Source organism: Ascaphus truei, chromosome 13 (genome assembly GCF_040206685.1).
Source record: "Ascaphus truei isolate aAscTru1 chromosome 13, aAscTru1.hap1, whole genome shotgun sequence".
NCBI lineage: Eukaryota > Metazoa > Chordata > Amphibia > Anura > Ascaphidae > Ascaphus > Ascaphus truei.
Window position 1 is genome coordinate 17,616,121 of NC_134495.1, and position 25,357 is coordinate 17,641,477.

General features: G+C 43.2%; 1 protein-coding gene across 3 annotated transcripts in view; it reads right to left on the minus strand.

The window, feature by feature from the left end:
* The window catches only part of AIFM3 (AIF family member 3), a 74,481-nt gene extending 49,495 nt beyond the window's left edge, over positions 1 to 24,986 (minus strand). Inside the window, exons 1-4 of one of the 3 annotated variants that reach the window (XM_075568716.1) lie at positions 24,657 to 24,985; positions 5,176 to 5,268; positions 4,158 to 4,388; positions 1,462 to 1,675 (exon numbers count right to left, since the gene is read on the minus strand). In XM_075568716.1, coding sequence (XP_075424831.1) covers positions 1,462 to 1,675; positions 4,158 to 4,188 — 245 coding nt within the window. In that variant the 5' untranslated portion in view covers positions 4,189 to 4,388; positions 5,176 to 5,268; positions 24,657 to 24,985. Of the gene's footprint in view, positions 1 to 1,461; positions 1,676 to 4,157; positions 4,389 to 5,175; positions 5,269 to 24,656 lie in introns of all 3 variants that reach the window. The other 2 variants (XM_075568715.1, XM_075568717.1) reach the window with 2 other exon arrangements.
* Between the last annotated feature and the right edge of the window lie 371 nt (positions 24,987 to 25,357).

Below are 25,357 nucleotides of genomic sequence, written 5' to 3' on the forward strand. Positions count from 1 at the left end.
ATTGACTGAGCAAATGTAAATTACTGGGGATTTGGCCAGCAGAACCCACTCATAGGCCAAGATGTCGCTCCCGCCGACTGAATGTCATTCATACCTGACAACATAGCTGACAAAGTTGGAAGGTGTTGATATTGAATCTCACCTTCACAAACCACTGTTGAATATGAATGCTTGTTGAATGAAACTGCCCAGTGCACCTGGTAACGTATCCTCCTGGATGTACCAAGGATTTTAACAATCTACATGTCCTCTGTGTGGTTTGGATGTACATGTATAATGTAAATGTGCTTTCAACATCATTCATTGTAGTGTCTTTTTCAATAGAAGGGCCATTTTTTTGCAAAGTATCCAATAAACACTAAGCCATGGCACAAGACACTTTCCAGCCAAATCACTTGAATGGACTGTAAGGGACCATATTTACTAAGCAGCGCCAGAGTGAGACTTATATGAAATAACGCAGCTAAGTTAATATGGTCCGTAATGCAATGGGAGACAAGTCGTCCTGTCAATTCTCATTGAGAAGGAGTGGCTCAGTGAGTAAAGACACTGACTGGTGCTGAGTGTGAAGCAGGGGAACCTGGTTCAATTCCAAGTGTCAGCTCCTTGTGACCTTGGGCAAGTCACCTTATCTCCCTGTCCCTCAGGCACCAAATACATAAATTGTAAGCTCCACGGGGCAGGGACCTGTCTCTGTAAAGCACTACGTAAAACTAGCAGCGCTATACAAGAACATGCTATTATTATTTATTGAGGTTCACTAATTTGGGGTCAGTCTCACTGCATCAGTGGTCTCATAGACTTCAAGCTGTCGCACTGATAAAAAGCAAGGTTTTTTGTTTTTACAAATACAATTTTTTTGGTTCACGATCCTCATATCTCACTGATTCCGTTCCTTGGTGGTTTAAATCTCAGAGTAAGGGCAAGGTCACCCTTACTGATATAGCACTCTAAATAAATATTTTAATTAGCTGATAAATAGTTTATAATAGTATAATTACAATTAATGTAATATTGATATTAGGTTCTCTATAAAAAAAATAGAAAACAATAGTCATCTGGGGGCACTCAATATCTTATGTGGTGAGTACAGCCTTAAAAAACCACGTACAAACAAAATCAATTCCACATTAAATACACATATAAATATGAATGAATAAAAACCAGAGTGATTTAAAAGTCCAATCTTGAGGGAGCTGCTATCTCCAACTGGAAGATACTGCGCTATGAGGTGTGCGCTTTTCTGCTTTTCTCTCTCTCTGATATAGCACTCTGGCAGCATTCTGTCGGGGCTATATACCCCCAGCCTTGGATGGCCAAATGGGGTGGGGCAAGGGGGACAGCAATGGCAACCGAAGAAAGAATTGTCAGAGGGAAAAAATAAATAAAACGCAGTCGAACGAAGAAGGCAAACAATATCCCCACCAATATGTTAGTGATTGCGAGTATATGAGCACATACTGTCCATTCTCCAGATCCTTCACGTGGCAAACTGAGGCTTCCACCACATCCTTGAAGTTTGTGTAGGGGTTGAGAGTGATGGGTCGGTCCTCGTGGTGATAGTGTCGAGACGTCCCATTGGCTTTGTACGCGAGAGGACTGGCGGTGCCATTAGGGGACATCTCTTCTTTGTCCCTTTCTTTCTCGGGCAGAGCCACTTCAACTTTCACATCAACTGTAACAACAATCAGAATCTATATTGCTATTTACAGTAGTTTTACAACATTATATTCTGTGGGTCATATGACTCCTAAATGGGTCAAGGGAAGATAACCTTGCTTCGAACTCCCAAAGTTGGTTGGGTCGATTAGGGGGTGCTACCTGGGAAATATCCAAGGGTATGTAGAGTTGTACAAGAGAGCACTGAGGGCACACAGATCCCGATATGTGCAATACCACCATATTGGGATCTATGTACCTTCTGTACTCTACTGTACAACTCTACATATCATGTAACCCCCCTTTACTTTACCTCAGACTATAGAACCTGTCACTGAGGTGGGGGCCTGAGACCTGTAACTTGGGGTGTAACTCGTCTAGTGGGTGGTACACAGAGTGGGAATCAGGGAGCAATTAGACACAACAAAACTGTAAGGAATTATAACAAACTTTATCTATCATGTTGAACAGGGAGACATACACAGGGCCACCACATAACCGCACAGTATTTCTGCAATCCTACTAAAATAAATCACTAATGCTGCGCCTCTGTCTTTATATACAGTATTTTACAGTCACTGCATATTAGTTCACATGCCCTGTTGATCAGACAGGGGATTTGTACAATAACCTTTAGTTGGAGCTCTGGGTTTAACCAGATGCAGCTGCTGCTTCTTACAGTTCTTTTCTGGTTCATTTTTCCATGACTGACACCATTTTTATAATTAAATAAAGAAGGGTCTGAAATATGAAGGGAACATCCCTCCTAAAGTCAAAGTGTATTGATGGCAGTGGCATGACTATGGGGGTTACAGCTGGGTAATTAACAGTTTGGTGAGCTGAGACTTGGGACGGGTTTGGTTTCCACTTTTGTCTGATGTCACTGTGTGTTTAACAAGAGTTTGCACAGGCAGAGCCACTCTCCCCCATCCCTTTAAGTTTATTGGCTCTATAACATGGTGAGCTAATGGTAAAAAAAAAAGCACTTGACTGACACACACCACCCCATTCTGTGGCCCCTATGAAATACAATTGGGAGTTAATTATCAATTTTAAAAAAAGCAGTTAAAATCTTTGCATTTTGCATGGTTAGATTTTTTTGAGGAAGCCAGTTCAATTGTTAGACAAGCAATCCCAAGTGCTCATTCTGTTTTTTTTCTAAAGCTAAATTGCTTTATTTTAAGCTCTGAGGACACCCCAGATACTTCTAGGTGTATCTATATTGCTGTGTGTACCACGGACCAAAGGAAGACCACTTAAATCCCCAAAATATTGCCACTCTAGACTACAGCCTACACAGCCTAATGGGAAATCCGCCACTGATTAGGAGAAGGGATGAGTGACTCAGTGAGTAAAGACACTGACTGTACACAATGACACTGAGAGTGATTTATACCCGGAAGCCCTCCGTCAGAGACGGATCTCTATCCACCGACTCCAGTGCAATATTTATTTGTCTCTACCAATTGATGTCTGACGGAGTCTGACTTGGCTATCTTGGAAGCCCAGGACATCATTTTTTTTCTTCTGAACCTGGTTCAATTTTCGCTGTCGGCTCCTTGTGACCTTGGTAAGTCACTTTATCTCCTTGTGCCTCAGGCAGCAAAAACATAGATTGTAAGCTCCTCTGGGCAGGGACTGTCTGTAACATTCCTATGTGCTGCGTACCGCGCACTATACTGGCGTTGTGATGTGCTTTGCGTCCCATTGGGAGAAAAGTGCTACAGGTGCACCGACGAGTATTCTTAAACTTGCCTTAAACTTGCCTTGGAAAATCTGGGGCAATCACCAACAAGACCCAGGTACATGCTGGGTACATGCTACAAACATTTCAGTGACATTTCTGCAGAGACTAATGGCCCAACGGATTAACACAGCAGGGGTCCCTGGCAGTCCCATTCAGTTTGAATGGGACTGCCAGGGACCCCCGTGGTTAATCCGACGGGCCATTAGTCTGTCTGCAGAAATGTCACTGAAATGACCCAAATGAAATGACCTAGCATGTCCCCAGCATGTACCTGGGTCTTGTTGGTGATTGCCCCAGATTTGTTTTGGAATACTCGTCGGCACTACAGTATGTGAAATAAAGTTATTATTATTAATTATATCCTCTGCTAGTACATTATTTTACCTTCAACTGCCAAAACTTTGCACGCATCAAACTACCCCCTGCTGCTAATAGTACTTGAGAGTGAAAGGATGTGAAATTCTGTTTTGGACTTACTCTTGCATAGTACAGGCAGCATTAGTCCAAGTTCATTATAGCAAAGATTTCACTGTGTGTATTCCAACTGAATGTACTGTATGTGAAAGAAAGGGAAGTGTCATTTTCCTAGGATTAATTGTATCCTGGAGCGCTCTTTAATCCTCCCTGCAAGAGTGGAGAATTAACATTCTTTCCAGCAGTTGCCCCATTGAGTTTGTAAGGTCGCCTGACCTAGCTCATTCTGCAAGGCAGTGTGATGTGGAACTTGGTGTAGCATGTTAAAGGAAGTCACCTGGCTTAGGTTTGGAGAAGCATCCTCCCATGGTGAGCTACGTGCAAGAAGTTAAGCAATCCAGAATGTCTAATGTTCTCGCACACACAGATTTCCAGATGGGATGCTAAGCCATTCTGTGACCGATCAGATGCTACCCCAAAAAATTCCTAATGGATGCAGGAAACTGGGACATCCATAACAGCATGTGGTCCACTGTGGCAATCATAGGTGCAATGTTCTCTTCATAATCTGTAAGAAACGAAAAGTTCAATTAAAAGTAGTTAGCAAAAATATAAAAAGAATAAATGATTGTGGAATTCCTGAAGAAGTAATATACAATAGCGGCTTGCAGGTAGACAATTACCAGTGGTCCACGTACCATGCTCCCTAATTGACTGTATAACACCGCCCCTAAAGGGCTACTTGTATGATTAGTGTGTAACAGGCATCACCCTGTGTTGCCATTTGATCATGCAACAAAAGACAGGGGAGCCCAATGCTACATCCAATTGACAAAACATTTATGGTAATGTTAATCTCTCATCGGGCATATCCCAGCTCACCCCTATTTTTGATAACCCAGATTTCCCACCAAGATGCGACACAAACAGTTTAAATACATTTAAAAACAATAACCTAACGAAGATAGGAGACTTCTTCCACAAGGGCAAACTACGCGCTACCAGGAACTCACTACTAAACATAACTCGTCAGCTATGTCTCCATTCAAATACCTTCAAATTAGACCGTTTCTGCACGAACTCTCAAGAAAACTCGACTCCTCCAAATTGTCCAATTTTGAGTCCCTATTCAAAAAAGGCACCTATCAGAAGGGTCTAATAATAAAAATATATGCAGGGATTGAAGAAGCAGAAAACACTCCAGATCATGGGTACATGAACAAATGGGACAACGACCTGGGTTTGGAAATTGATAGGGAGGATTGGAGCGATATCTGGGAGAACGCGTCTAGAACATCCATATGTACTGTAACTAAAGAGAACATTTACAAAATTATTTAACAGTGGTACCTTACCCCAAAGAGGCTCAGCCAGATGTACCCTGCGTCCTCTGATCTGTGCTGGAGGGGGGGTGGACTTGTTGGAGATATGGTCCACATTTGGTGGAACTGCCCAATCAGACAAAAATGTAAGATTTATAACCAAGAAATGATTGACTCCACAACTGGTCTCGAAATTCCTCTAGACCCAATGACCTACTTACTAGCGAAACCAATAGAGGAGGTTAATCACACAATGAGACACCTAATCTATCATATTTTGACAGCTGCCAGACTAGCGGTCAAAGTGATTAGCCATGGCATTTAAAGTTACTGGAAAGAAGGATTGGCGATATAATGTTGATGGAGAGGTTGTCGGCATTTCTCAAACATTCCACTGACAGATTTGATAAAACATGGGAACCCTGGATTAACGATGAACGATGAATGATGAATGATAAATGATTAATGATTGAGGATAAACGAGTAATGATTGTTGTTTAACGAGGGATGAGTAATGACGAAAAAAGTCTGAGCTAAAATATCTCACTAACGGTACCTCCCCCATCACACTATATTATATTATCAATATTATCTATGCATCATAAGGTAGAAATCTAAATTTGGTACAGAATAAGTATATGCCTCGGAGCTCGGTTGGTCCCTCCTCTCTTTATTTTTTCTTGTCTACTTATGGGAAGTGCAGCGTATGATATTGTTGCATTGCATTGTAGTATATTGTCTCGAACTATATCAACCCGCACTATTCTCTGTTACCGTCTGATAGGAATGTTTAATGTTTTTATGTTATTATTGTTTCACGAAATGAAAATCAGGAATGATATGCGTCCCTCCTTTTAAGATGACGTCACCAAAAAAAATGGCTGCCATCACATTGTACTCCAACCAATCGTATTGGGAGATAGATCATGTGAGGCACTGGTACATGGTATTGCCTCAGAGGCGATCTGTGGCCTATGGGATGGGGAGGGGGAGACGCGACTGGGATGCCTGTCGGAGGCATGCCTGTGACGTCACATGAACGGTTCGCCCTCATTGGCTGAACCGCTCACGTGATCCGCCCGTCGTGCAACAAAATCAAATAATTTTGTCTGTCCGGGAATTGTGCGGGCAGTCGCGCAGTCGCAGGCTCTATGGCCTTCATCATTGAGGTACGGCCTTTTGTTTGCGCCGCACGCAACGTCACGCGGACTCTGGACGCGGTCTAAGGATGGGGAAAGACACACATTACCTGCCCCCAGTAATACAATTGCAAGAATCTTGTAAGTCAACAAGCATTGTTAAAGTACGTTAAACATGTCCCCTCCCTAAAGCTTATTTACTGTATAAGCTAGTGGCGCTTGGTATTAAAATATTTGGCTATTAGCCTGCCAAGTATGAACAGTGCCAACATAAGCCCTGCTTTATTTCTTCAGTTATCGGGCAGTGTTTTTAATAACGGGGCCTGTCTGGCAACGCCAATATTTCTAAGTATACTGTTTTCTAATGCTAATCCTCTTGGATTTTCACAAAAACACGTGCGCTTTATAAAGAGGGCTTTAGTCGCACTTGTACATTCTTAAGTGTCTGGGCTGCAGATTTCCGTGGCTTGTTGTGACTACACAACCTGCAACATTCACTTAAAGTTTCACGTCCAATAACCGGAGCTGGAATCCTCGTGGCGAAGGGATAGTCGGCATCACTATATATTTAATAGGGGCCTAAGCTACACGTTTTTGCTACCTCGCACCATTTACTGAGTCAGAGAAGTAGTGGTTAGTGAAGTTTCTATCATGGGATGCATGTAGCTAGCGCAGCTTACACAGCTCCCGATCTAATGGAGTTTGTGATGCCAAGGTAAGGAAAATAGTCCAACATAAGATGCAGAACTTAACACATCAATTTGTTATGTGTCCTGTGTAACTGCTGCTATTGACACTCCCCAAATGGCAAATTTGTGCACACTTGGAGGTAAGGTACCTTGATAATTTCGACAAAAAAAGGTACAAGTTGAAAATACCTTTATTTTCTTGAGTTTTGTTTCAAAATTGCCTTGATACAACACCCCCTTGTGTTTTAAATGGCCTGTATGCTTCTACTGTTCACCTGTTATATATTAGTATATATTATTATCTGTAATATAATTCTATACCAAAAGATTTATTTCTGATTAAAACAGCCATTCCCCCTCTGCTTCACCGTGTTAATTTCAGCTCCAATTACCCTCTGGTGCGGGTCACAGCTTTCCATTGGCCCCGATCACGTGGGATATTTAACATTTAAACATCCATTCTGTTTCCCCAGGAGGGAAGGATACCCGCACCTCCACCCGCAGTAAGCATCTTGGGTGCCACTTTTCTACTCATTTAAGGAAGAAATCACCCCAAATCAAGTATTTGTTTCCTTCGTATGAAACCTCCGGTGACCTCCTGGTCGCCAATATATTTTCATTTTTTCTTTTCTTTTGACAGTCATTACATGGAAAAACAAAGATGGCTGCGGGGTCACCCAGTTAGAAGCTGCAATGCTATCTCATGATGAGAGTTTTCTATTGGTCGCCACAGTGAGGCTGACCCCAGCGGCCATGTTGTTTCTCCTGGATAAGATCTCCTGCAAGGGAATTTCAAAATGAAATATCTCCCCACAGGTTGGAATTCTGCGGTTTAGCTCTGGGGACACCTTTTTTCAAATAAGGTTAAAAAAAAATTAATAGATTGTTTATGAAGGAGTAGCACAGATTGCTGTTTTAAAGTGGCAATCTAAGACCTTTTTATTTATTTTTTTTACATTGGATTGAAGCAGTGAGCTGAACCCCAATAATTTAATCTCCGGGGACCCTGTACTACCGGAGATAATTTGCTCCATTGGGGGTGCCGTTAACCTCTCCAGCTCGCATCCAGGGTTCACATTATGGATTGCGGGCCAATAGGAAGCTGTAATGTCATCAGGTACAGCTTGACGTGTGACGCGGGAGTCTTAAACTGCATAAAACTGCAGAGATACCGGCACCCCTTACGGAGGTAAGTATCTCTGGAAGAAGCCGGTCCCCAGAGCTGAAATTAACGGGGTTCCGCTGCAGAGATCCACTGCTTCAATCCTGTATATATAAAAAAAAAAAATCTAAAATATATATTTTTTAAAAGCAGGAATGACCCCTTTAGTAATGTTTTTAGTAAATTCAAGTAAAATTCAATGCTGTTAGTTCATGGGTAAATTGTGTCAGGGAATGTGATAATTATAGTATATTAATAAAGAATTTGATTTGTGGGGACCAAGGTATCCTCTATGGCCAACCAAACAACAGTATGTCAACACGTTTTATGGAAAATGGAACCTTGGATCCAAGATTGGACTTTGATCTCATGGTGACTTGATGAAGTGCTGCTGTTTTGCCCGAAACGTCGTGTCTTTTTGCCTAGGCGTCAGCCTGCTATATCTTTTTATATTGTAGAGATCTACTTTTTCGTATATATCTGTTTATTCTATGCGCTGTTTGTGGACTTTTCTATGTATTGGAGCACGTTTTGTGATTATTTCGATTGTAAGGTTGTTGGCTTTTTTTTTTGTCCAATTTAAATATATGTAGATACAATAACTTGTTGATTTGTTTATTTCTCTTCAAATTTGTTCTTCAAACAATAACGTGATATTAAACTTACAGATGTAGCCAGGCTGATTGCTCCGGCTGGTGCATCATGGTGGGATATTCTGTAACCTTCCGCATTATCACAGCCATGGAAGCCTATGAAAACTCTGTTATATTCTGCGTTATCAGAAAACATACTTATTTATGCGAATGAGATGCGAATGAGATGCTAATGAGATGCTAATGAGATGTAGAACGGATGCCGATTTTGCATATAATTAGCTTTAACCTCAGGAAACATAATATCTGTGCCGGTTTTAGGTAGCGTCATGTGATGAGCCCAGATTTACCGGATCTGTGACTAGCCCCAAGTGAGATTTGTACAGGGAAGATAAGCCGCAGGCAATACCAGGCGTGCCATTGATTTGATACATTACGCCAAGAATTCCCATTCCCCTTCAATGTTATTGGATTTGGATGCCGAAAAGACGTTTGATCAGCTGCACTGGACTGACTGCGGGCTTCAGTCATTTGTCCAAAATGCAATTATCCACCCCATATTTAAGGCCATCGGCAAAGTTGTTTTGCTTGGGTTCCCTGTCAAATCCAATATTACATTAAAAATGGTGCCCACCGGGCTGCCTTCTTTCCCCTCTCCTTTTTGGCACCTCTGTGTTCTGTTAGAACCCGCGTGTTAATTTAGGACTAACTCTAATATAAAGGGAGACAAGGTGGGCCGTTATGTGTATAAATGATCCCGTTTGGCAGATTACATCTTGCTCTCTCTGTCAAGTCCACGGAGATCTCTTCCCAGCCTCTTCAGTAAATTGGATTTATTTAACAAATTTGTCAGGTTATAAGATCAACAATAACAAATTTGAAGCATTAATTATTAATCTCCCCCAACTAAATGACAAAGCTAATCTCATTAAACTTTGATTTCAAATGGAAAAAAAGAGGCAATTAAATATTTAGGTATCTTTCTCACAAACTCCTATCACTCCCTCTATCCAGCTAATTATTCGCTGTTATTAAGGGCTCTCAAAAATAAGATCTCCAGATGTGGTTGAAATGTTGTATCTGATGGACAGGTGGAATATAGACAGTAAAGATGATACTCTTCCATACTTGTTGTAAGTACCTTTTCCAAACATCATTCTAATCTCTAACAGGGATGTGATGGTCCTCCAGCCACAAATCTAAACATGTATTTGGAAGAGGAAAAAGCCCAAAGAAGCTAGAACCCGGGGTGGACACAAATATATAAAACTTAGGAGCCAGACAGAATTTTTAGGAGCTTGTTTGTTGAGCGGAGGGGGAGGAACATTTGGGGGTGGGGGGTGTTGAGGGGGGCATTGGAGTGGTGGTGGTTTGTTGAGTGGTGGGGAAGGCATTTGAGGGGTTTGTTGCTCAATGGGGGGGTGGGGGGGAGAAGCACTTGGTGGGGGGTGGCTTGAGCTGGGGGGCATTTGTTGAGCAGGGGGAGGGAGTTTCACATGGGCGAGACCGTGTGTATCTCTGACACATACTAAAACATAAACACAGACAGATAGACACACCCTGAAACACATATACTGTTACAGACACAGTGACAAACACACACACACAGTGTGACACACATACACTCCGCCATCCCCCCCTACTACAGTGCAGCTCCATTGATCAGCATTTATTTATTTATAAAATATTTTACCAGGAAGTAATACATTGAGAGTTACCTCTCGTTTTCAAGTATGTCCTGGGCACAGAGTTATGACAAATAATACATGGTTACAAATACAGTTACATAAATGAACATGGTATACATTATATACAAGACATTGCATGCACAGTTAGAGAGAATATATATTATGAGCGTATGTAACAGTTACAGACCAGATTAAAATGTGAGACAGCCTTAGATTTGAAAGAACTTAAACTGGTGGTGGCTGTGAGAGTCTCCGGTAGGTTGTTCCAGTTTTGGAGTGCACGGTAAGAGAAGGAGGAACGGCCGGATACTTTGTTGAGCCATGGGACCATGAACAGTCTTCTGGAGTCAGACCTCAGGTGATAAGTGCTGCATGTGGTAGGGGTGAGGAGCTTGTTCAGATAGCTGGGTAGCTTGCCCATGTATGTATTGCCCCCTTATCCCTTACGCCCAGCTTCTTGAGTGAGTGGCGCAATGCTGACTAGACTTTCAGCCACCACCAAGACCAACGCTCTCGCAAAGCATGATGGGTCACGATCTTGCAGTCAGCACTGTGCCGGCGTATACAGCAGAGCTGCAAAACCTTAGTCACCAGAGGTAACATTTCACCTACATTTTTTCTGCTGGTAGATATGCCACCTGGATTAACCGGCCTTTACCGGATGTGAAACAGATTGATTTGCGTCTCGGGCACATTCTCCAAATCACTCGTTTCTTAAATGACACCCGTTCTACTGTAACTTCCAAAGGATTCCTGGCTAGAGTAATATCAATCAACTTAGGATAAATGGGGATAGCATACTACTCGCTAATGCTACCATACCATAGTACTACAGTATCATAGATTGTAAGCTCTATGGGGTAGGGACTGTGTCCGTACCTTTCTTACGTGCTACACTTTCCTACAGTACGTACCGTGCGCTATACTGTAATTGTGACGCGCTTTGTGTCCTATTGGGAGAAAAACGCTATGTGAAATAAAGTTATTAATACTATTATTTTTATTTTTATTATTTTAATTATTATTCTAAGGCTTAAGAAATGTCGGTGTCTCTTTTGCTCCCTCCACTTCCTATTGTGCACAGATTTCCAATCAAATGTAATTACTACAAAAAGGAAATCTTCCGTGAACCTCCAATGTTTGCATTCAAACCACTGGCAAACCTTGAAATTAGTTAACAGAAATTGTCCCGATGAGTTCAAGGACGCGGAGAATGGTACAAGACCATCTCGTGCTGGAAACATTGCAAACATATATGCAAATAACTCACAGTCAGTCACATACAGTAAATAGAACATTAAATATAATAGGATCGGGCTTCTGCACAACTGGGAATGTTGTATGAAAAATTAAATGCAGCAAATGTGACCTGGGATGTTACATCGGTGAAACCAGATAATACTGCACTGACACACAATAACAATCCGTGAGGAAGGAAGATACTGCACTGACACACAATAACACACCGTGAGGAAGGAAGATACTGCACTGACACACAATAACACACCGTGAGGAAGGAAGATACTGCACTGACACACAATAACACACCGTGAGGAAGGAAGATACTGCACTGACACACAATAACACACCGTGAAGAAGGAAGATACTACACTGACACACAATAACACAGCGTGAAGAAGGAAGATACTGCACTGACACACAATAACACACCGTGAAGAAGGAAGATACTGCACAGACACACAATAACACTCCGTGAGGAAGGAAGATACTGCACTGACACACAATAACACACCGTGAAGAAGGAAGATACTGCACTGACACACAATAACACAGCGTGAAGAAGGAAGATACTGCACTGACACACAATAACACACCGTGAAGAAGGAAGATACTGCACTGACACACAATAACACACCGTGAAGAAGGAAGATACTGCACTGACACACAATAACACAGCGTGAAGAAGGAAGATACTACACTGACACACAATAACACACCGTGAGGAAGGAAGATACTGCACTGACACACAATAACACACTGTGAAGAAGGAAGATACTACACTGACACACAATAACACACCGTGAAGAAGGAAGACACTGCACTGACACACAATAACACAGCGTGAAGAAGGAAGATACTGCACTGACACACAATAACACACCGTGAAGAAGGAAGATACTACACTGACACACAATAACACAGCGTGAAGAAGGAAGATACTCCACTGACACAAAATATCACAACGTGAAGAAGGAAGATACTACACTGACACAAAATAACACAACGTGAAGAAGGAAGATACTGCACTGACACACAATAACACAGCGTGAAGAAGGAAGATACTGCACTGACACACAATAACACACCGTGAAGAAGGAATATACTGCACTGACACAATAACACACCGTGAAGTAGGAAGATACTACACTGACACACAATAACACACCGTGAAAAGGAAGATACTACACTGACACACAATAACACAGCGTGAAGAAGGAAGATACTACACTGACACACAATAACACAGCGTGAAGAAGGAAGATACTGCACTGACACACAATAACACACCGTGAAGAAGGAAGATACTGCACTGACACACAATAACACACCGTGAAGAAGGAAGATACTATATTGACACACAATAACACACCGTGAAGAAGGAATATACTGCACTGACACACAATAACACACCGTGAAGAAGGAAGATACTACACTGACACACAATAACACACCGTGAAGGAAGATACTGCACTGATACACAATAACACAGCGTGAAGAAGGAATTTACTGCACTGACACACAATAACACAGGAAGATACTGCACTGACACACAATAACACAGGAAGATACTGCACTGACACACAATAACACAGGAAGATACTGCACTGACACACAATAACACAGGAACATACTGCACTGACACAAAATAACACAGGAAGATACTGCACTGACACACAATAACACTGGAAGATACTGCACTGACACACAATAACACAGGAAGATACTGCACTGACACACAATAACACAGGAAGATACTGCACTGACACACAATAACACAGGAAGATACTGCACTGACACACAATAACACAGGAAGATACTGCACTGACACACAATAACACAGGAAGATACTGCACTGACACACAATAACACAGGAAGATACTGCACAGACACACAATAACACAGGAAGATACTGCACTGACACACAATAACACAGGAAGATACTGCACTGACACACAATAACACAGGAAGATACTGCACAGACACACAATAACACAGGAAGATACTGCACTGACACACAATAACACAGGAAGATACTGCACTGACACACAATAACACAGGAAGATACTGCACTGACACACAATAACACAGGAAGATACTGCACTGACACACAATAACACAGGAAGATACTGCACAGACACACAATAACACAGGAAGATACTGCACTGACACACAATAACACAGGAAGATACTGCACTGACACACAATAACACAGGAAGATACTGCACAGACACACAATAACACAGGAAGATACTGCACTGACACACAATAACACAGGAAGATACTGCACTGACACACAATAACACAGGAACATACTGCACTGACACACAATAACACAGGAAGATACTGCACAGACACACAATAACACAGGAAGATACTGCACTGACACACAATAACACAGGAACATACTGCACTGACACACAATAACACAGGAAGATACTGCACTGACACACAATAACACAGGAAGATACTGCACTGACACACAATAACACAGGAAGATACTGCTCTCTAGTGGGACACCACTTCTCACAGCCAGATCATCCCATACTGTACATTATTTTTAAATCCAAATCCTCTAAGGCAGGGCTGGCCAACTCCAGTCCTCAATGGACACCAACAGGTCAGGTTTTAAGGATATCCCTGCTTCAGCAAAGGTGATTCAGTGATAGAGCCACCTGAGCTGAAGCAAGGATATCCTTAAAACCTGACCTGTTGGTGGCCGTTGTGGACTGGAGTTGGCCAGCCCTGCTCTAAGGGATGTATGTATAATCTTTATTTAGTGTGTATTCAGCGCTTTACAAAAGAGACAATTCAGGGAATTATAATATGTCTCCTCTCTACTTGTATGCCCCCGGCTTATACCTGATGCTGAGGTGGGGGGCCTGAGTCCCTTATGGATGCTTAATGTTTCACACGTGGTGTGAAACTGCTTTTATGTACTCACTGTCCACTCCACCCTGTGAACATCAGCAAAAAATCACTACATTCAGCATACTCAGCATCACTCAGCATACTCAGCATCACTCAGCATACTCAGCATCACTCAGCATGCTCAGCATCACTCAGCATACTCAGCATCACTCAGCATGCTCAGCATCACTCAGCATACTCAGCATCACTCAGCATACTCAGCATACTCAGCATCACTCAGCATACTCAGCATCACTCAGCATACTCAGCATACTCAGCATCACTCAGCATACTCAGCATCACTCAGCATACTCAGCATCACTCAGCATACTCAGCATCACTCAGCATACTCAGCATCACTCAGCATGCTCAGCATCACTCAGCATACTCAGCATCACTCAGCATGCTCAGCATCACTCAGCATACTCAGCATCACTCAGCATACTCAGCATACTCAGCATCACTCAGCATACTCAGCATCACTCAGCATACTCAGCATACTCAGCATACTCAGCATCACTCAGCATACTCAGCATCACTCAGCATACTCAGCATCACTCAGCATACTCAGCATCACTCAGCATACTCAGCATCACTCAGCATACTCAGCATCACTCAGCATACTCAGCATCACTCAGCATACTCAGCATCACTCAGCATACTCAGCATCACTCAGCATACTCAGCATCACTCAGCATACTCAGCATACTCAGCATACTCAGCATCACTCAGCATACTCAGCATCACTCAGCATACTCAGCATCACTCAGCATACTCAGCATTACTCAGCATACTCAGCATCACTCAGCATACTCAGCATACTCAGCATCACTCAGCATACTCAGCATACTCAGCATCACTCAGCATACTCAGCATACTCAGCATACTCAGCATCACTCAGCATACTCAGCATACTCAGCATCACTCAGCATCACTCAGCATACTCAGCATACTCAGCATACTCAGCATCACTCAGCATACTCAGCATCACTCAGCATACTCAGCATTACTCAGCATACTCAGCATACTCAGCATACTCAGCATACTCAGCATAGTCAGCATACTCAGCATCACTCAGCATACTCAGCATCACTCAGCATACTCAGCATCACTCAGCATACTCAGCATTACTCAGCATACTCAGCATCACTCAGCATACTCAGCATCACTCAGCATCACTCAGCATACTCAGCATTACTCAGCATACTCAGCATCACTCAGCATACTCAGCATCACTCAGCATCACTCAGCATACTCAGCATCACTCAGCATACTCAGCATCACTCAGCATCACTCAGCATACTCAGCATACTCAGCATCACTCAGCATACTCAGCATACTCAGCATACTCAGCATCACTCAGCATCACTCAGCATACTCAGCATACTCAGCATACTCAGCATCACTCAGCATACTCAGCATCACTCAGCATACTCAGCATTACTCAGCATACTCAGCATACTCAGCATACTCAGCATAGTCAGCATACTCAGCATCACTCAGCATACTCAGCATCACTCAGCATACTCAGCATCACTCAGCATACTCAGCATTACTCAGCATTACTCAGCATACTCAGCATACTCAGCATCACTCAGCATACTCAGCATCACTCAGCATACTCAGCATACTCAGCATCACTCAGCATTACTCAGCATACTCAGCATCACTCAGCATACTCAGCATTACTCAGCATACTCAGCATCACTCAGCATCACTCAGCATCACTCAGCATACTCAGCATCACTCAGCATACTCAGCATCACTCAGCATCACTCAGCATACTCAGCATACTCAGCATCACTCAGCATACTCAGCATCACTCAGCATACATATATTATCCCAATTAACAGTATCGCTGCTCAGGTGTGTATCAGATCAGCTGAGCGTGAGCCACCCAATCCTGGGAATATTGGCGTTGTGATGGTGCCCACACACAGTGGGAGCTCGTAGTGCACTAACGTGTTGCAGGCTAGTACTTTACAAAAGATGCCCCGGTACCACCGTAATTGTAGCCCTTGAGGGTCTCCTTCAATGGCGCTCGATGCTCTCTGCAACTTCCCGACTTGGATCCGCTGGCCCTCTCGCCACGTGTACTGCGCGCGGATGGCGCGCGCACACAAGTAAACAGAGCCTGGCTTCTCTGTATCACACCATGGCCGCTGCGGACTCCTCCCCCACCTATCACAGTACTATCTACTGCTGAGCCCTCCTCCCTGCAGGCTTCCTATTGGTCCCTGGATATATATATGTTCAGCCAGCCCCTTGGCCAGATGGCTGACCATAAGACTTCATTCAAGTGAAGTGCCTACTCAGCATCACTCAGCATACTCAGCATACTCAGCATCACTCAGCATGCTCAGCATCACTCAGCATACTCAGCATCACTCAGCATGCTCAGCATCACTCAGCATACTCAGCATCACTCAGCATACTCAGCATACTCAGCATCACTCAGCATACTCAGCATCACTCAGCATACTCAGCATACTCAGCATCACTCAGCATACTCAGCATCACTCAGCATACTCAGCATCACTCAGCATACTCAGCATCACTCAGCATACTCAGCATCACTCAGCATACTCAGCATCACTCAGCATACTCAGCATACTCAGCATCACTCAGCATACTCAGCATCACTCAGCATACTCAGCATCACTCAGCATACTCAGCATACTCAGCATACTCAGCATCACTCAGCATACTCAGCATCACTCAGCATACTCAGCATCACTCAGCATACTCAGCATTACTCAGCATACTCAGCATCACTCAGCATACTCAGCATACTCAGCATCACTCAGCATACTCAGCATACTCAGCATACTCAGCATCACTCAGCATACTCAGCATACTCAGCATCACTCAGCATCACTCAGCATACTCAGCATACTCAGCATACTCAGCATCACTCAGCATACTCAGCATCACTCAGCATACTCAGCATTACTCAGCATACTCAGCATACTCAGCATACTCAGCATAGTCAGCATACTCAGCATCACTCAGCATACTCAGCATCACTCAGCATACTCAGCATCACTCAGCATACTCAGCATTACTCAGCATACTCAGCATCACTCAGCATACTCAGCATCACTCAGCATCACTCAGCATACTCAGCATTACTCAGCATACTCAGCATCACTCAGCATACTCAGCATCACTCAGCATCACTCAGCATACTCAGCATCACTCAGCATACTCAGCATCACTCAGCATCACTCAGCATACTCAGCATACTCAGCATCACTCAGCATACTCAGCATACTCAGCATACTCAGCATCACTCAGCATCACTCAGCATACTCAGCATACTCAGCATACTCAGCATCACTCAGCATACTCAGCATCACTCAGCATACTCAGCATTACTCAGCATACTCAGCATACTCAGCATACTCAGCATAGTCAGCATACTCAGCATCACTCAGCATACTCAGCATCACTCAGCATACTCAGCATCACTCAGCATACTCAGCATTACTCAGCATTACTCAGCATACTCAGCATACTCAGCATCACTCAGCATACTCAGCATCACTCAGCATACTCAGCATACTCAGCATCACTCAGCATTACTCAGCATACTCAGCATCACTCAGCATACTCAGCATTACTCAGCATACTCAGCATCACTCAGCATCACTCAGCATCACTCAGCATACTCAGCATCACTCAGCATACTCAGCATCACTCAGCATCACTCAGCATACTCAGCATACTCAGCATCACTCAGCATACTCAGCATCACTCAGCATACATATATTATCCCAATTAACAGTATCGCTGCTCAGGTGTGTATCAGATCAGCTGAGCGTGAGCCACCCAATCCTGGGAATATTGGCGTTGTGATGGTGCCCACACACAGTGGGGGCTCGTAGTGCACTAACGTGTTGCAGGCTAGTACTTTACAAAAGATGCCCCGGTACCACCGTAATTGTAGCCCTTGAGGGTCTCCTTCAATGGCGCTCGATGCTCTCTGCAACTTCCCGACTTGGATCCGCTGGCCCTCTCGCCACGTGTACTGCGCGCGGATGGCGCGCGCACACAAGTAAACAGAGCCTGGCTTCTCTGTATCACACCATGGCCGCTGCGGACTCCTCCCCCACCTATCACAGTACTATCTACTGCTGAGCCCTCCTCCCTGCAGGCTTCCTATTGGTCCCTGGATATATATATGTTCAGCCAGCCCCTTGGCCAGATGGCTGACCATAAGACTTCATTCAAGTGAAGTGCCTACTGCAATCCCTGCCTCCTTGTCTTGTACCTTGTTTCCTAGTACCTGTCTCTCTCCGTGTCTGACCTTGGCTAGCATCTGGACTCCTTACTTCTCTACTCCTGACCCCGGCATTACCTATGACGATCCACACCTCTCCAATCTCAACCACGGCAAGTACCTACGACGATTCCGACTTCTCCAACCCCGACCCGGCTACCCACTACCAATCTAAACTCTGGAAGCGCTCTCGCGGCTGGAGGTCAGTCTATTCAATCCCCACCTCGGCCCCCGTGGTCGCGCCCTGTTTGTGGTGAGCACACCGTTACACCCTAATGTAATGAGGTCAATCTGGTTCTCAGTCTTAAACATATATCTCTTCTTCCATAAATCTGCTTGTGTACAGTATGTAAACCAACAATGTTATACGTTATTTAGTAGACCATCAAAAACGAATGTATCTGGTCAACGATCCTTTATTCCATTAATGTTGCAACTCTGCAAATTGGAATAAAGCCATCACACTGAAGCTACGTAACCTCGTCATAATACAATTGTGATTTATTCAGTACACACAAGGTCATTGTGAGGAATGATGCAGATGCTGTGACCCATCTACTTGGATCATTTGCATATGATAATAAATGAATACCAAGGAAATGTGATGTATTGCAGTAAGGTAAAGCTGCAGACCAGGCATTATCCTACATGTGTGTGTTTTGTTTTTGTTTTTTCAAATAAATCAGTTCCGTACTATGAGAAAATACTTGTAGCATTTTTTTTATAACTACTCTGAAAGATATTTTTTCTTTGAATATAATGTAACAAGCATTTTTTGTTTCTATAGCAAACATTTACAAAGTCACATCCCCTTCCTCTTCTAAAACAGGCACTGGCCCACCCCTTTTTTGAGCCCCGCCCTCTCTCTAGCAGTGCACCAATTGTATCTAGTCTAGTGTTCCCCAAAGAACTTTGCATCTTTGGTCCACTTCTGCTGCACTGACGGTCATTTAGTGAACCCCTGAGCCGAATCTTTGCCGATTGATCACGGGAGAACAGATTGATCTGCAATTTTGCTAATTAGCTAATTACTTATCATTGTGTGGATTGTATTGATCCAAGGGGGAAAAACAAAACTTTAAAAAAATGGCAGCTTGGACTGCTGCTTTAACATAAAATAAATGGATTAAAGATCCAACATTGTACATGCAATGTATGTATCCCATATATATATATATATTTAAAAGACACAATTAAAATTCTGTATTTAGAAGTGTAAATAGTTTTTCTTTATACCCCCTTTTTTTTATCATTAGAGTTTTTGAGGGTTATGCATCAAAGTCAAAGTTAAAAATTGCAAAAAAAAACATTTAGGGCTCTATAGAGATCTGTTTACAAAAGTCTCCCAGATGCAAAAGTCAGGAAAAACCAATGCAAAAACAGAGCCATATTCATCAAAGAACAAAAATCCCATTGAAAGCACTGGGTGTTTTTCCTTTGATAAATATGGTGCAATTCTTCTGCACGGACCTTGCCCCAGTTCTGCAGCTGTGAGAATTTAGGATATAACCTCATATGTATCAAAGGTAGAATGTAGATGCAAAGTTGTCATTGTGCTGCTCCTTTTAATCGCTGAAATATACCTGCAGGTCTATGTATTAAAAAATGTGCGGAATACGTTACTTTTATTGACGGTTTTCAGTGTCACCTTAAAGGGGCGCGCGCCAAACTGCACAAACACACTTCAAAAATATTTCTCGTTCCAGGCAGAAATAAAATGCTATTTTTTTTTTAACGTAATTGTGTCAGAACAGACCCGTGTCTTGATACATATACCTACATACTGTAGGGCAGTGGTGCGCAAACTGGGGGGCGCTACCCACAGGGGGGGCACAAGATTTTTCAAGGGGGGGGCACGGCGGTTGCAGAGGCCCCGCACTCTTCCCCATGGCATTTCAATTAAATGCCGAGGGATCGCGTGAGACCTCTGCAACTTCCCTTACCATGTCTTCAGGGGTTTTTTTTTTTTTTTAATGATGTGACGTCATCTTCAAGGGAGGTACTACAACCAATCGGATAGTGAGATATACCATGTGAGGCGTCACATGGTACGCCCCCAATCCGATTGGTTGAAGTTCCATGTGACAGCTTCCATTTTTTTTAAAGGATGTGAAATCTTAAAGGGTTGATGTCACATCCTTTTAAAAAGATTGGCTGCCATCACATGGTACTTCAACCAATCGGATTGGGGGTGTACCATGTGATGCCTCAGATGGTATATCTCACAATCCGGTTGGTTGTAGTACCATGTGGTGGTATCCATTTTTTTAAGGATATGAAGTACCTCCCTTTAACATGACTTCACATCCTTTAAAAAAAAAAAGAGACCTGTCACATGGTTCACCAGCTAATCGGATTGGGGGTGTACCATTTGACACTCAAATGTGACATCACATGCCTTATATAAGGCCTGTCCGGTCTCATTTGATTTTAAGAAGCCGACGGGAGATCATCCGCCCAATTGGATTGGATTACACAGAAAGAAGAAAAGAAGGAAGGAAGAAGAAGAAGAACTTACCGGCTGTTGAGGAGCATTGCATCAAGTGTCAAGAGGTTCCTGCTGGACTCAGAATCGGAGGGTGAAGACATCAAAAGTAAGAAAAACATCGATTGTATTTTTTTTAATTGCGTTTTACATAGGTTGCCCATTGACAACCAATGTGTTTGCCTATGCCCCTTTAGGGCTATAGATAAATACAGTGACAAGCAATGCATGTTTTGGCAAATGCCTGTTTTTATTTAATTGTTATGTATTTTTGGTGCTTGTTTTATTTAATTGTTATGTATTCTTGGTGCTTATTTTTTTAATTGTTTATTTTTGGGTCTTTGTTTTTTGTTTTGCGTATTTTGGGCGTTTTTTTTTTAGTTGCCCATTGACTGCCATAGTGGCGAATCATGCCCATATTATATGGGCATGGTGTACCACTGTCCCAATCAATGGGTAGAGGGTGTGGGTAGTTGCCCCAGGGAGGGTGGTTAGGCATCCCGGGTGGGTAGCGGGGGAGGGGGGTTGGCCCCTTAATTACTATAGCGGTTACTAACCGCTAAGGTGATTAAGTGGTTAGTGGCCATTAGTTAGTTTTTTTATTGTTATGTTGTTGCCATGGAGGATGGTGAGGAAGCCAAGGAGGAAGACGAGGTTGGCCTTCATCCTTGCAGGGGTAAATTCAACTTTAATTTACTTTATGCTGGCTGAATAATGTTTTATTTTTAATGGGCAAAAGAGCTATTATCCAGATCTGGATAATAGTAATTTTGCCCATTACTGTACTGTATGTGTTGAGGGGATTTTTGGGGTAGAGGGGGTGCCCATTCATTGCCATTGGGGTTATATTTTCTCCCATTGAGGGCATGGGTAACCACACTGGCAATCAATGGGTGTATTAGCTAGTATTGGCATTTAATGTTTATTGTGAGTAGTGGGGCTGGATGAAGGTGGTATTTGGCCCGTGGTGGGTGTTTATGCCTACCGGGTGGGTAGAAGGAGGGGTTAACCCCTTCATTACTATTATCATGAGATGTATCACATTCTGCATCTCTGCTCAAGTTTGCACCTTGGGGAGAATCAGTAGGAAGAGTTGGGGGAGAATTACATGGTGCACAGATTATAATGAGATGTATCATATTCTGCGTTTCTGCCCCAGCTTGCTCCTTGGGGAGAGTTAGTAGGAGAAGTTGGGGAGGAGTTACATGGGGCACAGATTATAATGCAATGTATCACATTCTGCATCTCTGCTCCAGCTTGCACCTTGGGGAGAGTCAGTAGGAGGAGTTGGGGAGGAGTTACATGGTGCACAGATTATAATGAGATGTATCACATTCTGCGTCTCTGCCCCAGCTTGCACCTTGGGGAGAGTCAGTAGGAGGAGTTGGGGGGAGTTACATGGTGCACAGATTATAATGAGATGTATCCCATTCTGTATCTCTCTGCCTCAGCTTGAACCTTGGGGAGAGTCAGTAGGAGGAGTTGGGGGGGAGTTACATGGTGCACAGATTATAATGAGATGTATCACAGTCTGTGTCTCTGCCCCATCTTGCACCTTGGGGAGAGTCAGTAGGAGGAGTTGGGGAGGAATTACATGGTGCACAGATTATAATGCTCATTACTGTATTGTGTGTGATGGGGGAGTTGTTGGGGTAGAGGGGGTGCCTATTCATTGCCATTGGGGTTATATTTTCTCCCATTGAGGGCATGGGTAACCACACTGGCAATCAATGGGTTTATTAGCTAGTATTGGCTTTTAATGTTTATTGTGGGTAGTGGGGGTGGTATTTGTACTGTGGTGGGTGTTGATGCCTACCGGGTGGATAGCGGGAGGAGTTAACCCCTTAATTACCATTATAATGAGATCTATCACATTCTGCATCTCTGCTCCAGTTTGCACCTCAGGGAGAGTTAGTAGGAGGAGTTGGGAATGAGTTACATGGTGCGCAGATTATAATGAGATCTATCACAGTCTGCATCTCTGCCCCTGCTTGCACTTTGGGGAGAGTCAGTAGGAGGAGTTGGGGGGGAGTTACATGGGGCCCAGATTATAATGAGATGTATCACATTCTGCGTCTCTGCCCCAGTTTGCACCTTGGGGAGAGTCAGAAGGAGGAGTTGGGGGGAGTTATATGGTGCACAGATTATAATGAGATGTATCACATTCTGCATCTCTCTGCACCATTCTTTTTGACCATTTATTTGCCCCCCAAAATCCTCCACATCTGAAGTGTGGTGAGTCCAAAATAGTGCAGCAGATGTAAAAAAAAAACTGTTCCAAAAAACTATGCTGTGTGTCAATTTAATAAGATACTTGACTGTTTATGTATCAGTCTCCCGACTCCAAAACTGGGTCAAAACTGGTGCAACAACACTGCACTAGGTGTATCAAGGAGGGAACATTCCGTGAGTTTCAATGTGAGATTCCTTGATAAATCATGTGCAGTTTTTTAGTATAGTGTAATTAGGATAAACTAAGGACCAATTGACATAATGCACATTATTATAATGAGATTGATCAAATAACACCACTTCCATCTTAATGTCAAATACTCTGCTACATCTCTGCATAAACCATTTACGTGAAAACACTAGCATTTTTTTCCATCTGAAACGTGACGCATTTATTAAGTGTATTTCTACTGTTGTAGGATTTGGCGCGAGCGGCGCTAATATTCTGCGCTAAAAAAAAAAAGGCGGCGAAAACCTGCGCAGAAAACAGTCAATAATAGCCGCACATTTCTTAATACATAGACCTGCGCCAATATGCAAATGTATCATAGAACCCCGTGAATGTAAGAAAATTGATTAACAAGCTTCTTGTTGCGGGAATTTTAAACAAATCTTCAGCGCGATAACCCGCTTTTCTTTAGACCAATACAGCACATTGGAGTTATTTATCACAGGCTGCTGGCTTTGCACTAGCAGAAGAAAACTGCCCCGGATTTGTCAAACGCAAAAATATAACTGCTTTAAATTGGATTTTTCTTTTCTATTAGAATTGCTGCTGTTTTTCACAACACTTTTGCAACTGGGAGACTTGGAGAAACAGTGCCCATACAGTAGATATCTATGCGTACTGTATATCATCTGGTACAGTATAACATAGGCACCATGGTATAGGCACCTGCATTCTGTCAAACCCCCTAAATTCTGCATTGGAATTGCAGCTATGCAGCTCAATAAATGTACTCCCTTAACTGAGAGCTTCAAATGTGTTCCTCTCTCTCGCCGCCAAATAAGAAACTGTTCACTTGGCAAGTTATAAGAGCAGCAATGATGAAATGCTGCTGGAGATAATAAAATAAAAAACACGAAGCCGCTTACCTGAGTAAATAGGATGATGTGACAGAGTTACCCCAGAGCTGTGCCTGCCTCTTTTAGACAGCTGGCATTGAAAGAACTGTCAATTATTTGCATTGTATTCCACTTGGAGTATTCGAATCCGCGAGAGGGAGGGGTTCTGAGTATTTAGAGGGGCTGGTATGAGAAACGCTGCTTGCCCTGGGTTTGCAGCAGAGAACACAGCCAGCTCCCTCCAGCTGCATGCAGTATTGATGAAGAAAGTCAGGATGCAAGCACAGCAAGAATTGTCAAACACCCCCTCCCGCCCCCTTAGCCTTTTATCCCAGAGCTTCTGCCAGTGCTACCTCCAACCAACACGATCCCATGGGTAATAAACCTTCAGGTCACTATCAGGTGGGATGGAACCTCACTGACACTGATGCAAATTCTTTTTTTTCTTTTTTTTTTTGCTGTACGCCTAAAGAAAAGACGAACTATCACCTTGTCAGTTAGGGCTCTATCGTGTTAAATCAGGGTCAGTGGGAAGTGGAGAGAGCTGACCAGTCGCAGCAGAATGCAATGCTGCGTCCTTCTGATTTCATAAACGATCCATTTGCACTTAGGGGGCTATTTTATTATTTTCCCCGCTGCTTAACCGGGGGGGGGGGGGGGAGGGGAGGAGGGGGAATGTGCAGCAGATTCATGGAGGAAAAACATTCCCAATTGGAAACCAATGGGATTTT